The sequence below is a fragment of the Pempheris klunzingeri genome, chromosome 14 (genome assembly GCF_042242105.1).
Source record: "Pempheris klunzingeri isolate RE-2024b chromosome 14, fPemKlu1.hap1, whole genome shotgun sequence".
Classification (NCBI taxonomy): Eukaryota; Metazoa; Chordata; class Actinopteri; order Acropomatiformes; family Pempheridae; genus Pempheris; species Pempheris klunzingeri.
In genome coordinates, this window is record NC_092025.1 from 23360360 (window position 1) to 23376850 (window position 16491).

The 16491-nt window shown below is 39.6% G+C and overlaps 1 protein-coding gene across 2 annotated transcripts in view; it reads left to right on the forward strand.

The window, feature by feature from the left end:
- Positions 1 to 15981, forward strand: part of mpzl1l (myelin protein zero-like 1 like) — a 158945-nt gene extending 142964 nt beyond the window's left edge. Inside the window, exons 1-6 of one of the 2 annotated variants that reach the window (XM_070843334.1) lie at positions 3280 to 3383; positions 6676 to 6857; positions 8147 to 8357; positions 10892 to 11021; positions 14043 to 14148; positions 15709 to 15981. In XM_070843334.1, the coding sequence (XP_070699435.1) occupies positions 3311 to 3383; positions 6676 to 6857; positions 8147 to 8357; positions 10892 to 11021; positions 14043 to 14148; positions 15709 to 15804 (798 nt within the window). In that variant the 5' untranslated portion in view covers positions 3280 to 3310 and the 3' untranslated portion in view covers positions 15805 to 15981. Of the gene's footprint in view, positions 1 to 3279; positions 3384 to 6675; positions 6858 to 8146; positions 8358 to 10891; positions 11022 to 14042; positions 14149 to 15708 lie in introns of those variants that run through there. The other variant, XM_070843335.1, reaches the window with a different exon arrangement.
- The last annotated feature ends 510 nt before the right edge of the window (positions 15982 to 16491 follow it).

Sequence of the window (16491 nt, forward strand, 5' to 3'; positions counted from 1 at the left end):
GCTGAAATGTGACATCATCACTAAAGATCAATAATCCAGAACAACAAAGCAGTGAAAATATGTTGATTTTTTTAAATGAAAGTGATGGAAATGTACATTATAACAGGCACCAGGAGTTTATGAGAGGCTTTTTTTTATTTGAGGAAATGCGGAACGTCGCTTCATGTCCAAGAAACACAAGTTATCAGACAGTTCAGCAGGTGTTAGATTATCAGCTGCTGTCAAAATAAGCACAGACGAATATGATTTTAAGTATTAAAAGACAAATGATATGGACGGAAAACTACTCGAGAACGAGCAACAACCACAACCTTTACAAGAACTCCAGTTAATCATCCTTTTGTCTCCCGTGAGGATCGTGACTCAGTGGTTGCACACATGAAGCTGCAAAAATGGGAAATATGAGGCCCGATGGAGGGTTTTTGTTTTGTGCATTGAGTTTAAAACAGTAAACAATACATAAACACATACAGCAGCATTTTCTGGTTTAAGTACGTGTTGATCACTGTTTTTTGTTTTCTTTGACTTGCATGTATAACATTTCCTTATGTTGCATATGTCAATACTGTAGATACCTTGAGTTGATATTTATGACAGAGTCATGCTATGTGTTATGAGATGATGTGGATGTGTGGGTGAGTCGGCCTGAGTTGCACTGACAGAAAACTGTATGATTGTGGGCTGATAACTGAGAAGCGCTGAGCTTAAAGTAGAAATCTGGACGTTTATTTTTCTCTGAAGGCCTTACTGCGTTATTTGGCTTGGTGTGTTTTAATTCAGCGTCTCGTCTGTCACAGTAACAGATTCTTACTCGTGGCCCGTGTGGCATTAATCTGAGGACTCGTCACGGACATTCACTAATTTAATGTTGTTTAAAAGTAGATTTTTCATCTAACACTGCTGGATTATTCGAAGAACTTCCGTTAAATCCCCCAAAAATGATGGGAGTAGATGTGAAAATGATCTGAAAGCTCACACTGCGCACTGTTTAGCTTTTAGGATGAATAGAAAGTCACACGACACGACAAATAAAAACCTAAATTTGTTTGTAAATTCTAAAGATTATGTAGTGATTTGTTTTTGGGGAGTACGACTTGTGGAAAATGTGCTTTTTGTCGTTTCCGTGCCCCATTTTTACTGACAGATTCGCCCTTTTCTCCACAGTTTTAATGCTGACGTAGCATCTAAACTGACTTTTCACTACCTGCGTCAACAAAGAGCAACATCACTTTTTATTATTAGATTTAGTTTTGGCACTTCTGCCTGCAGATTAATACCGGCTCGAGTGCACAGTTTGAGCTTTCAAAGGCAGCTTCTATCATTCCATTTAACTGTGATGAATCAAAGCATCGTTATTGTACGTGTCTTACATGAGATCTGTAGCAGGGGTTGGACCGATATCCTTGTCTGCTGACATTCACGGGCGCAAAAAATGTAACGTAAAAACTCCAGAGCCAGTTTGACGGAGTTTCTGCGCTTTATTTGAATTGTTATCAACAATAAATCATCATAATAAACCACCTTAAATATCTGATTACGTGCGGGTGGCAGCAGGAATGTAAACGCTGTTTCACAACAAGAATAAACGAGAAAGAAATGGTCCCATATTTTGTTCATTTTCAAGTTCATACTTACATTTGGAGGTCCGACTAGAACAACTTTACTTGGTTTAATGTTAAAATTAATTTAACAGCAACATTTTCAGGGCCAGAGGAGGTCACATGATCAACAGATCCCCTTATGACATCACAAAGGGAGCAAAATCTAAACGGCGTGTTTTTCACGCACACTTACTGACAAACAGTTCGACAGTTCGGCCTCCAGGTTCATACGTTTACGTTTACAAGACATTAAAACGTGCATTTTGCATAATATGGGACCTGAATTTTGGCTGTTAGCGCTCCAGAAATGTCAGCACTGACCCGTATCGGTCGAATCCTTCGTCGGTTTTCCTGCGAATCCACTTGTACTATTTCAAACTTGGAAGAAAAAACAAACGGTGAAATGTTGACAGGAATTGTAGTTTTAGTCATTAGCTGAAAGAGAGGCATGAGCAGCACGCTGAATGACGAATATGATGAAATTTAAACAATATTTACTATAAAGTTCTGCCCACTGAGGTGTTGTGTGTTGAGTTTTAATCAAAACGTGGTTTTTCTTTTTTAAATTTTATTTTAAATCTCCTCCATGTTCGTGTAACACCACACCGTCAACAGTGTAATATATGTGACAACTTTTAAACTACTACTGATGTTGGACGTGCAGGCACACTGTATCCCCTCCCAACATTTGAAAGATTTGTTAAGATGATTAAAATAAATCATTCGTTCAAACTCTGGTCACACATGTGCTCTTTTGGAACATTTGGGCGTTAAACAGATAAAATAATTACAAATTTTATCATATTTTCCCAGTTTAAGAGGTCGTATGTATTTAAAATCTAACAGTGATGATGTTAATTTGACATTTGAAGTGTTTTCTACAGGTCATTATGACACTGATGTACAACTTTGAGGCCTCAGTAGTTAAATTGTTCCAAATGTGCCTAAAATTTGCTGCACAAGTTCACATTTTTATTAGCCTGTGAACCACGACACAGACCTTGAAGCACATCCACACTGAGAACCTTGAACGATTTAAAAACTTTGGCATCTTGCAACACCGAAAGATCACCAAAAATATTAGAATTGACTTTTCAATGTCCCAAATGTCGTGGAAATCCATCCAACAGCTGTTCAGACATTTTCCTTCATGGTGGCTTTGAGTTCTGGGTTTTTGTGACGACGTCTCTCACTATTTTGTGAATTTGTTACAAACTGAACAATCAATCGATTAATGGAGACAATAATTATTAGTTGCAATGAGCTCCACCTCAACCAACAGTGAAAATCCTGCTTTTACATGAATGCATGAGGATTAATAATCTAATGACAGAATATATTATAGCATAACATCCACAGGAGGCATTTTTCTTTATTATTTATTTTTACTTATAATACTTTACATACTTTTACTTAGGTGACATTTTAAAGGCAGAGCTGCTACTTGTAATAGTACTTTTAAAGTGTGTTATCACTACACTTACATACGTAAAAGTATGAATTATTGATTATTAATATTAATTATGTGAGTTTTTCTTCCACCACTAGTTAAAATGATGCTGCTGCAGTGCATGTGTTGGCCTGTGGGGGGCAGCAGTAGCGTCAGCAGCACTGGGAACCTGCTGCTAAAACGTCCCATGAAGAAGAAACGACTCGTACGGTAGAAGGTGGAAAAAAAAGCAGAGGGACGTCCTGTTTACAACAACATAATGGAGCCAAAATGGTCAAATACCGTCTGCAAGCGGGTTTTATTGACTGGATTTATATTGTGTATCGCATTAGGTGAGTGCTGAAGCCCAGTTTGGGTTACATTTCAATTTGGAAGCGGTTGATTTTGTGGTCATTATTCAAGGTGGGATATCAGGTTAGCTAGCTAGCGATGTTGTATCGCATCTCATGTACGGGAGACACCTAACTACACCCCTAACCTCTGTTCACAATCATGCTAATTAATGTACTATTGTTCACCCTCATAGCCAGAGACAAGATTTAAGAACACCGAAAACAGTTTTTCTAGGTTAGGTTAGCTAGACCCTCCCTCTGAACACATCGGCACAACGTTACAGATAATGTATTAATGTTTAGTTAAATTCACTAAAATTTGAATAAGGTTTGGTTTAGAGTGATGGCTACCGCCCATGTTTAGTGCCGTACTGCGGAAGGCGATGGTGGAAGCGGCGTTAAAAACAGAGAGGCTAACCAGCTGGCTCATGTTAATATTTAGCAGAAATAAGGATCACTGGGTTTGTCTTGTGTATGCCGATTTGAAGAGTGACCTCTAGTAATGTAGAATATATCTTAAATTGGGATCAAGTATGTAGGTAATTTCGGCGATAGACAAAGCTAACTTAAAATGCCAGGTTTTATAATATAGGTGTCGTTAGGGGTGAGTCTTTACGGTAACTACGTGTCATACGGGGGGAATAGTCATGTACTAAGCAAACCAGCTCACACCATTTACAGTAATTTACAATATATCAGCAGTATATCTTTATATCATCAGCATTATCTACCAATTACTGTACTTCATTATCACACAGTGGCTTTAAAACAGTGCCGGCACTATAACTGTGTGACTCCCTACCTTGACTAGCTTAGCCTGCCAAGATAACATCTCATTTCCTTTTCCTGACCCAGATAGTGAAGTTTACCATCAACATATCAAAGAACACGTTATGATACAAGTGGCAACACAACAGTAGGCGATTTTTCTCAGAGTTTAGCTTAAGATTTACTTTGATAAGTTGGCATTATTGTGGCTTTGTCTTTTAACTACATGTTGCTGCTAAAGGCTCTCTATATAATATACATGTGATTTACTCCAGAGACTCACTCAGATACTGTAGAATGAGCCCTAAACTGTCTAATCTGGTAACTGGGGTGAGAATAATTAGTTGCAGCACATGGGAAAAGTGGACTAGTTTAGAGTTAATTAAGTTTAAAGGCACCAGCACAGACTTTTCATAAGCACACCTTCCTGGAACATTTGCTGAAATATTGAATAAACCCATCATTTGAAATAATGCACTGCAACTTCCTGAAGTTTGGAGAAGTGGACTGATTGCGGTGCTCTGCTTTGAATCTCAGACTAACAGCATCTGACAGGAGGAAACGAATCACAAACTCTTCCTTCTGTTTCATATTGTGAAATTATCTTCAACCGATTACTGACTGGCTACTGTCCATAACAGATTATTTAGTTTTTAATGCACGGCGTTCCCTGGACTCTGAGTCTTTCAGACAGGATTTGATGTGATTGCTGCTCTAAGTGCAGACGATAGGAACTATTTATGTTCCTGTTTTATTTACATCAAGTCTATCAGATCCTCCTCGTGTGGGAGCAGATGTGAGAAGTCAGGCGTCTGTCTTTGCCATGGCTGCCTGACTTTATTTTTCAGAGGTGTCTATATAAAGACATGAAGGTGAGCGTATTGTCAAACATTTCCTATTCCTGGTCAGTCAGTAAGCTCTGCAGTTAGTACTTTGCATTTATAAACCCACACCTGTGAAAGAAAGGGATATTCTGCTTGTTATTTCGTGTCCTGTCACTTGTAAGTAGCATCAACACCAGAACAATATAGTACAAGAATAAGATAAAGGAAACTTTATGACAACAACAAGTGAATTCCTCCCTGTGTGGGATAACCACATGGGGGGGAATTCACTTGTTACAGCAACAGAGGAGACAGAAAAGGTGCAGAAACAAAGTGTCAGTAACAGAAGTACTGCAAAAACACACATAAAAATAAATACAAATATGAAAATATGAAGTATATACATGTGTGTATTGCACATGTAAAAGACAAACGAGTGGTGGTAAAGTTCAGGTAGTGGCTGTGATATTGTTGTTTAATATAATATAATAATATTATTATTAGACTTATCTAATAAGCTGTCACGACACTGCACTACTGCCACTGTTGTATACAGGTTGATTCTTATTTATTCCTTTATTCCTTATATCTTCTTTCTTTGTTTTATTTATATATTTGTTAAGGTGAGAGAGAAGCGGTAGTTCGATTCTTCTGTTTGTCCTCGTACATACAGGAAAATTGACAATAACAATCCTTTGAATAATTAGTCCTTTTTTTTTGTGCTCGCATCCTTGAATAAATCATTTAAATGAACAGAGAGAGTTTAAAGGATATTTGAGATAAATCATTGTTGTTTTGATCCAAACTTCAAAGAACAACGTCCACATTTCTCGGCCTGAAGTGAAACTGAAACTGTATTAAATCTTATCAGCCCATTTAGAGCTCCACTGTTTACTGTGCACTCAGCACACAGCTGAGCAGGAACAGATAATGAAACAGCGTCCAACGTAGCAACAAAACCCGGAGAAAGTTAAGAAGGGACGACGATGACAAATGGAACGAAAGCGATAAACATGCGGTGATGGTTTTTCAGGGGAACATTTCTGTGATTTCCCTCCACCTCCATAGTTAAAACAAGCCACAGCACACTGTAACATCAGTTCTTACTGCTGCAATAACTTCAGGCCCTTTATTAGAGGGAATTAATTAAGTCATTTGAGGGGAACAGCTGAGTGAATGAATGGTGCAGGTTAATAATTTAAAAGTATGAATTATTAAGTCGTGCAGACAGATTGTACCTTTGCTCCTCGCACCATTAAACCACTGCTGTTCCTGCCGACCCACCTCCTCATTGATTATTCAACCACACCAACAGTACCAAAGATTCACTGGTTCCAAATGTCAGAATCAGCTTTATTGTTCATAGAGAAGGAATTTGACTCCTTGTTACGGGACATGCATCTAAAAAAATATCTGTTATGAAAATATCTATAGATATAAATATAATAATCAATACACAAGTCGAGTGTTTCAGTGAAATGTAAACAAATACAAAAGGTCCAAAGGAATCGACAGTAAATGGGTTAAGTATTGGATTTCTTTGAGGGCCGTTTGCTAATGTAGGCTACATTTACTGCTGGCTGTGTAAACGTGCGATGGTTTCACCTCCCTCCCCTAAAATGTTCAATAAACTTTGCATTCTGCTTCCAACATTTTCACTAATACCAGGAAACTTTCTTTATTCCCTTATTTGTTAACAGTCACAAAGCCTACATCGGCCATCGACATACACGCCGACCCTGAGGTGATGATGCAGAACGGCACCACGGGGATCCTCCGCTGCACCTTTAAGTCGAGCGAAATGGTCAGCAACTCCACCTCGGTGACCTGGAGCTTCCAGTCGAGTCAGCCCGACAATCAGTTCTCCAAAGCTCCATATGTGGTGAGTCCCTGTGTGTGAGCAGTGGGGAGCTTTCCCACAGCTCCAGGATGTTTTCCCTGCGATTGTATTATCTGCTCCGACACATGAAGAAAGGCTTCACGCTCATTGTGATAACAAGAGTTCAATAAACACTAATGGTGTCTCGGTGCTGAGGATTTATTTATACTGTGTTTTAAACAAGACGGTTTTATTTGTGTGTTGTTTTTAATGCTTCCAGCTTGTGTCTCCACATGTTCATCTGTTTATCTTGTGTCTGTGTCTTCAGCGTTATGATTTCATACCACAGTTTGTTTTTAGTGTTCCTGTTTATTTCTTATTCTCGTAGCACGCCGACGGCACCAAAGCTCCTTGTAAACGCCGGGTTTCAGGCAAGAGATCCAGTGTTTATACAGCAAGATAGATAATTAACTGTGTATATGACTGTTATTCTCTCAGTGTAAACTAATGTGGGGGTGTTACAGTAGGTGCTCAGGAAGATTCATGTTTCACCGAACTCCACAAGTCGCATTTAAGGATTGCTTCACCGTGTTGTGAACGTTAACAGTTTATCTGAGGGAGAAACCGATACTGTGTTGAGTCGACAGAGTCACGTCCCGTCCACAATACCTGCTCCTCTTTGTTTACTGATCAGTTGGGCAGGGCGGGGCCCAGGCTGTTCATGTCAGAACAGATATACGCTTGGAGCGCGTCCACATTAGCCAGTTTTTGTTTTCCTTCCACTCGAGCTCTCAGTTCAGACTCAGATTGCACCTGTCTTCTTCTACGGCATCTAAAACATCAGCTTGGCGTTTCGGCGTGTGCGAGGAGAGCTGAACTTTTTATTTATCTCCGCAATGCAGCATCTTTAGGATCACTATAAATATTTCTGACAGGCGATTAAATCTTTATTTTGGTTCCCGTTCAGCTGTCTGACAATAGAATGTAACTACCTGTAACAGTATTGTGTGTTTACAAAATAAAAATATACAAAATGATTTAGAAAATGTCCTTATTTTCATGTTCTTATTACACAAAACGTTTTCTGACCTTTTTGAATCTTAGCAGGACAAATCACCCCCCCCAAAAAAACCAATAAAAGAGATTCAAACTAAACTAAAACAAAGTTTATTCTAAAAATACAAACCAAACCAGCAAAACTGCTTTTTAAACTGAAAAAACTAAATTGAAATTGAAAACAAAAAGCAACAAAATAACTGCAGGGAACAATGACACCATATTTTTCCATGTCTCTTCGGTTAGTTTGGATTTCCAGTTTTCCCGGTTTAACCCGTCTTCTCTTCCCTTTGTAGATCTCCTACTTTTCTAATGGGAAAGCGTTCCCGGGACAAGACGAGTTCAAAGACAGAGTGCAGTTTATTGGAGACATAAAGAAGAGGGACGTCTCGATACAGCTGAGTCCGGCTCAGTTCAGCGACAACGGGACCTTCTTCTGCGACGTGAAGAACCCCCCCGACGTCACGGGAACACCGGCTCGAACGGAGCTCAGGGTCGTTCTCAAAGGTGAATGCTTCCGGGCAGACATTGAGCATCAGAGATGAAGATATTTTGAAGTTAAAATGCCCTCACAGTGGCGTCCCTACCACCCAAATGAAGTAATGTCGTGGTTTATCTTAAATTCTGCAGCGCTAAGCTTTAAATCTAGTTTTAAAGCCAGAAAGGATTATCGTTAAACCTTCTGTAAATCTCAGTTTAGTAAAATTAAAGCCTTTCACCTCCTCAAAAAAAACCATGTTAAACAAAATACTAGTTTGCAACAACACCAGGAGGGTTTTTTTTATATTCTGGCTTAACGGCGGGCAACTCTTCATATAATCACACATCTTTGGAGCTGTTTCTGCTTGTACTCTTCCTGCCGGCAAGAACCACAAGAACCCACAAGAAAAGAGGAGACAGAACTGTGCCGTGTCTAAAAATGGTGAATATAAAATATCAAAAACCAGATCCAAGATAAACATAATGCCTAAAAAGAAGGTTAACGTTCAGGATCTACGGTAGTGCTAACTAAGATCAGTGCTAACCTATCCTGTAGCTGCTTTGCAATCAAAAGAACCACCTGATCTGCCTTTTAGAAAGGGTTTAATGTGAAAGCAGAGCAGCAGGAAGTAGTGGTTTGCACATTGCAGCAGAGCCGCTCCACCGCAGTCATTTCCTGTATCTGTGTCATGTGGTCTGGCCTTTGCCCCGCCCCTTTAGTGGCCCACCGGTGGGTCCTGAGTCTGTTTGGTGAACGTGATCACAGATTCTGGCCGACTCCTTGGCCCCAAAGTCACCAAAGTAAATATCAGAGCCAGTTTTCAGAGGACAGGTGTCTTCTGAACACTGTGAACTTTAGAGATGGAGGAAATGAACTCCTGTTTGAGACACAGATTTGGTTTGTGAAGCGTCTGCGGCGGGAGGCTGCTGAAGTGCAGCAACAGTCACAGACAATAAATGGAAGTATTGTGTGTTTGAACAGCAGTCAAAGACAAACTAACGTCCTCAGTGACTCTGAAGCTGCCGATTTTATCAGCTGCTGGAGTCCAAAGCTAGTTAGCATGGAAGCTAACGGTCGTGGCTGTCGACCTGCACTGAGCAGAAGTCTGCAGAATGATAAAATACAAACAGCTGTTGCTCAGTATATGTTGTTTAGTAGTTATTCCGTCTGCTTCCCTCCATCCACACGGCGTTCACGACGAGCCGACCACGCCCACTCAGGTGACAGGAAGTGGAGCCTTTTTCAGGGCACAGTCTGTAATGCACCATCTTTAGTTAGAGAGGATCTTTGTGTGCTGACGGTGAGAATGTACTTACTTTAAATTAAAAATGGTTTTGAGTTGAGTTTCACACAGATTAGCACAAATATCAAGCGCATTTTAAATTAAATCTGCCTCAGTTAGGGTCCACAAATGAACTCCATGATCTTTAGGGAGGCCTAGATGATGCTCTCTTATACTGTCCAGGTGTTAAAAGTGACTCTACACCTCCCAGCCAATCAGAATTGAGAGTTCCCAGCTCCAGGCTCCCTTCACACTCTGAAGTCGATACGCCCACAATCTAAAAGCAGGTGCATTCTTGTTATTTGTTGTCAGCGGCATGAAGCCCACATGTGCGTGTGATGGCTTGTTATCTTCTGGCTCGCCGGCGGTTACTCCGCCCTCCAGGTGGGGGCTCGTTCTGTAGCCGGTGTTTGTTTCCAGGAAGCAGCACAGAGGACGTTTGTGTGTTTATTTTAGGCCCCACAAAGACTCGACGTGGTATTTCTCCTAAACAAACTGACTTTTTGTCTGCTGGATGGTGTCAGCTGTGCTGAGAGTTTGTAGCTGGAGGAGGAGTTCTGCCAAAACATTAAGGCCATGTTTTATTTGTAGCAGTGCAACTTTATTTATACTCTGAGCAGTGAAAGCCAATTGTAAGTGCAGATGTGGGATCTCGGCACAAACGTGCTTTGAAAGTTGTGTTTTCACTCGTTTTCAGCGGCGAACAAAAGGGGGACAAAGACGGATAAAGTCACTAGATAAATAGTAAGACCATAGAAAGAAAATAATAATACTAATAATAATAATAATAATGTAAATAAATAGACACATAGTAAGTATGATTATTACCCTTTATATCAAAATGATAGTTACAAACAGGGTGAGTTTACTGTACATTTAATATACATATTATAGTTTCATTTCTCTGTATTTAAAAAAAAAATGCCTTGAGGTTAAAAATCTCCTTTTTATAAGAGTGTTTGCATTTAAAACCGTGGTTACAGACGTTAAAAGGGCATGAATGTACTAAAGTAGAGGTCATCATATCGAGGATCACGGAGGGAGGGATAATTAGATCAGTTTTTAAAAACACTTAAAGTAGACAGTTTGTGTGTAGAAGTAGTGAACTGAACTGTATTTTGGGGTCCTGGCAGCTTTATACTTTGTTAAATGGACACAAAGATGAGTCAGACGAGTGGCTGAGGGGTAGGAAGACAAAAACACCAACTTTGTGTAGTAAATTCAACCCTCTGTGTGTGTGTGTGTGTGTGTGTGTGTGTGTGTGTGTGTGGTGTCCAGAGTCTCTCCCTCAGAGCAACACGGCCGTCATAGTCGGAGCCGTGTGCGGCGCTTTATTCCTGCTCGTCCTCATCGCCGTAGCCGCCTGCCTCGTCATGAGGGTGCTCCACAACCGCCACGATTATGAAGGGTGAGTCTCCACGCGTGTCACAGGTAGTCGTACCTCTACACTACACAAGGCCTGTTCAGTTACCACATGGGTTATATCGTACATAATATAATGTGCTTATTAATTTAGTAATGTATTTGTCCTCCTCCTGTCGGGAGGCTGCTGTGAAAACAGATAGTGAATGAAAATAAAATACAAAATATGCAAATATGTGCATTAGTTAACACTTGCCGGCACACAACTGTAGTATCGTATATTGAAAGCATATATTTATTGTTTATAAAAGCTCAATAGGGCAGAAGCATTAAAGTGTTACCAGGATATTTATATTTATTTTAATGGCAGTTTTATAGTCAAGTCTTCAGACGTTATTCTTTTCTAGAGAAGTTTTTTTTTTAAACCTGCAACTCAGAAAACAGCAAGTGGTTTTCCAGCTAATCAAGGGGTGAATTCTCTGTCATACAGTATATGTAAGGGATAATAATAGTACATAAATACAAAATATGACACAAAATACTGACTTAAAAAAGATTTTAAAAAGGATTTTCTTGCTTCTGCTGCCAGAACGACAGCCATAGCACACAGAAATATTCAGGTTTACAGAGATAACAGACCGTAGAACATCTACATCTCTCCAACAAGTAACTTTTTATTCATTTATTTATTTATTTATATCTTATGCACCTCTCGGCCAATCACAAACAAGCTTTCTTAGAGGCGATCGGCTCCTTTTGAGTGAATAAAAGTTTTATTCACATTCAGCTGAAAAGATGTTTTATGTCGTTGAGGTATCAGGTAAGTTTTAAGGATTCATTTGATTTTATTCCTCTTGTGATTTGACCCTTTCGGTGATTTAATCCTCAGACTGTAACCCTCCGCTAACTCTTTCTGCATGGGAGCAGGGTCCACTCTGTCTGTGGAGATGAATCTGTACGTTGTGGGCTGATCTGATGTTGTTACTAACTGTCAGTGTGTTTGTTAACGACATGGTGAAAATCTAGTTTGGTTTATGTGCTTGGGGTAGTTTGACCATGTCTTCCCGTGTCCTCCTCCTCCTCCTCCTCCTCTTCGTCTCAGTGAGATAACCAAGTACTGACCCGTGAATGTGAGAGATGTTAAATTTAGCATCGAGATTTGCTGTGAAGTCGGAGAAAAGAGCTCCCGCTGGGCTGCTGGATGGTCTGAGGCTCTTTGGGGTTGCTCTTTGCACTGGTGCCAGTCACGTCCCTCCATTACTGTGTGTTAACGCAACTAACTCCACATTTTCTATTAACATCATCGTCGTCAGCTTCTCAGCATGTCGTCTGATCATTGTTCATCACCTTTTGTCTCCTAAAACTCAAAACTAACTCCATTCTTCTTCGTTTTGTCTTCCTCCTTCAACACCAGCTTCTTTTCTTTCTTTTTTTTAATGAAACATGTCTGATCCACACAAATGTTTTAAAGTGTCATGTTGGCAATTATAGGACAAAAAGCTCGTTATTAAAGGGGAATTTAGACACGTTTTATGTGGATGTTCAATAAGTGTTGCTGCTAAACAAATACCTCAGTGTGTGCTGCACTGACTTTGAAAGCTGAGTGCTGCAACATCAGTTTGACATTCGAAGAACTCCCTAGCTGAGTTTCCATAGCATGAGTGTACGAGTGCAGAGGATGTTATGGACGAGGGTAGATTTTACGGGTGAAGAAATAAATGCAGCGTACAGAGGGCGGAGGCTGCGGGTGCCGGAGGATCTGACTGGCAGGGAACCATCCAGTCAGCTGAGCTGCCGAAACCGGACAGCGACCACCGATCAAACTGACCACCGATTGCTGCTGTTAGTCTCCTAGTGCATCCTGGTACATGTAGGCGCTGCCAGCACGGCTCCACGAGCAGGAGAACGGAGGTTTTCTCTTTCGGTTTAGCACGCTCTGAGGTATTTATGGCTTCAGTTGTCTATTAGCAACAACACTGATTAGACAGCCACATAAAAAAAGTGGTGAAATGTTCCTTTAAGCTCAGATAAACTGCCTCTCTTACTGTTATACAGTGTCTTCACTACAGGTGCACTGATGTGATTTTTATGTTTTACACCCGTCCATGGACTGAATAGCTGAAAAGAGGGATTGATGCAAGTATTGAGTACAAATTAATGAACGGTAACGGTTCTATTTTATTATTGATTAACCTGCAGAGAATAAATAACATTATAACACAAAGTGAAGTCTTCAGACCAACTGTCTAAAACCCAAAATTATACACAATATAAAACAGAGAAAGATCATCACAGTGGAAGAGTTGTGAGTATTTGGGGTTTTTAATATTTGAAAAATAAGTTTCAGCTCTAATAAACACATTATTTAATTGTAAATAAATTAATTAAATGGAAAGTTAACAAGAAAACTGCACAGATTTATTTCTCTAGACAACAAGACATCAGCTCCGTCTACCAAACTTATCACGGCAGATTGCTCCTGTTTGTTCAGCACTCTGCACTGAGCGCTGGGGCTGCAGCTAACTATTGTTTGAAGATTGTTTAAAATAAAAAAAAGCCTTTTCAAGCCTTTAAAACAGCTTGTTTTGACTGACCCACTGTTAAAATGTCCACAGATATTCAGATTTAATATCATATGTGACAAAGAACGAGAGAATTAACTTAAAATCCTGTGAAAATAGAAGAACACAAATCATCATAAACAGTTTTTCCTTTAAGTCAAAACTATTTAACCTGTAAAACTACATAACTTGTACAAAGCATTTGAACCTTTTCCCCAGAAACTTGTATTGTACATTGAGCCAAAATTGTGGATCATGAAGGAATTTATTTAAAAAAGTACCTGGAAGCTGCATCAGCACCAGTCTGGCGTCATTTTAAATCCCATCGGTGCACCTTTGGTCTCCTCCTAGCGCCTGTCGCTACTGCCGAGCACTTTGTTAGCATCCAGTGTGTCATCTCTCATTGTTCTATTATTTTCTTTGTCTTGTGTCCCATTATTTGTCTCCATTTGACTGTGTGCACCAATGATTGGCCGACACCATGGCAAATCGTAACCCTAAAATAGATGCACGTCCTTGGAAAGCGTGAGCTCTCAGGCTCCGCGGCCACGAAAGAAGGTGGAGTCCAGCCAGGAGGGCTCCAGGTGCACCAATCCCTCTGGTCCGCTACAGGTAGGAGCTGGGGGACGGAAAGGTCCACTGGCTGCCTGCGCCTCACTGGGAGAATGTGCATCTATGTTGTTTATCCAAACCACACTGAATAATAATAATAATAATAATATAAAGCATTTGGTTTAGATCATCATAAAAACCTTCACTAATTAATTTATAGTATCTCATTTGATTAGTCTGATATATAACCCTCCGTAAAACAGAGAAAGGTCTTTTTAACACAGCAGTTTCTGTGCAGATTAAACAAGATGAAGAGTTTGTTCGTAGTCTAGAAGGATTAAGGAATGCTTAATGTTTTCAATGTTCAGTGTGCTTGAGTTTGAATCAATTAGTTGGAGAAAAAAAAAGCTTTATTTTCAACATAATCTGGTTTTTCATCTGCACAGTCACTCTTAATATTTCAGATGAAACCATCCCGTCGTCTCCCGGTGTCTCACAACAGATTATAATCCCAAAGCATACAGTTAGAGTTCATGTGAACAGCAGGTAAAATAAAAAAAACAATTGCATTTATTGTAAAAAAGTTAGATGTGACGTTAAAATCTGTGCGACCCCTAAAGATAATAATTTAAATGATATTAATAGTAATTATAAATGAAACAAAACATTTCAAAGAGCTACAAAGAAAAATTTCAGTATATGTATTTGGTCATAATACAAAATAAGAGTATAAGAAATCCAATAATAGTAAAACAGATATGACACGCTGGAAATAAAACAGAGTGGTGTCACAATTAATAAATAGAGTCCATCTTCTTTCCATCTGTGGAAACAAACATTTAAAAATAGTCACAATCATCATTAACTGTGTGTGTGACTGTCAGAAAGGGTGCTTTAAACTTAAAGGAATAGTTCAACATTTTTGCAGTGAGGAGATTTGTGCCAATCTCATGTCTGTAGACTCATTATGAAGCTATAGGCAGCAGCCGCTTAGCTTAGCTTAGCATAAAGATGCTACAAGTATCTTTAAGGAGTTTCTGCTGGTGGCCCGACACAGTCGAGGTATTTCCACCACCTTTGTGGATAATAAAGCTGTACTCAGTTTTATTCTATCTGGTTCTTATTTTTATTAGCGTTATTAAAAGTATTGATGACATTAGTCAGAAATTATTAAGTGCTGGTGTCTCTGTCAGTGAAAATGAAACTTCAGATGCATGAAAATAAATGAGATAAAGTTTTGCTTTTTATTTATTTAATAGTCTAAATAGTTGTCACTTCAATTTCCTGCGGCTTGACTAATCAATTAATCGACTAATAGATTCAGCTCCCCTGTGTGCATGAAATGTTAACGAGCCAGTCGGAGCCAAACTGTGTCGGAAAGTAAAGTTAAACGAATCTGCCATTCAGAACTTCTATTGGAAAAACACCAAATTAAATTTGGGCTCTTAATGGACAATTTTAATAAATGTTTATCCAGCTGCATGAGTTAAAACCTGATTTAATTGTGGAAAAACAAAACTTCTGCATATATCAAGTTTCTGTTCTTCCCGCTGTGATGAATCTGGATTTGTTTGCTCCTCCTCTGACTGCCTCTCTTGCCTTTTCTCCTCATTGCTCCAGGGCCCGGTGATATACGCCCAGTTGGATCACTCAGGCAGCAAAAACTCATTCCATAAGATGGAGCCAGTGGTCTACGCTGACATTCGTAAAAACTGAAGAGGAACTGGGGGACCAAAACAAATCGATAAAACACAGTAAAGTATCAGACCTCTCCATCAGCTGCTCTTGGGAAGGGTGGGAATATTTCAACAGGGACAAAAATCGGCGCAGTTTCTTTTTCTTTTCCTCCATCGTTTGTCCTCTGAAAGCACGATGCTGTTACGTCTCCATGTGCTTTTAGGCACAGAAAAACACTCCATCAATCACTCCATCACAGCAGCCTTGATCGATTCGATTGTTTGCAAACACAGGGATCAGAGTTAAAAAAAGAAAAAATACGAATGCCTTCACAGATATCATTCCACATCTGAGAATATTTTATTCTAATCGTTGTGGCTTTGTGCCTCAAAAAAAGGTTTCCACAGGCTGTTGCACCAGCTGAACCAGCAATCAGCTACTAATATCATAAGTAATATATATAAATTGGCAGTAATCAAAAGGTTGTTGCAGAATTTAACACTACTGACGCTGCCCTGTCATGTGACCTCGCTAACGTTATTTATCGATCACCTCTTCATGACTTCGGTGCTCACAGAAAAGCAGATTTCTGGTTTTGTCCTTTACATTTTTATTCAGACAAAAACATCTGCGTCCTCTAATGTGGATTTAATGGTTAAGAAATATTTTTTAAAAAACAAAAGGGAAAGGCGGCTTTCTTCACGCTAGTCTGCTGCGAACAGAAAA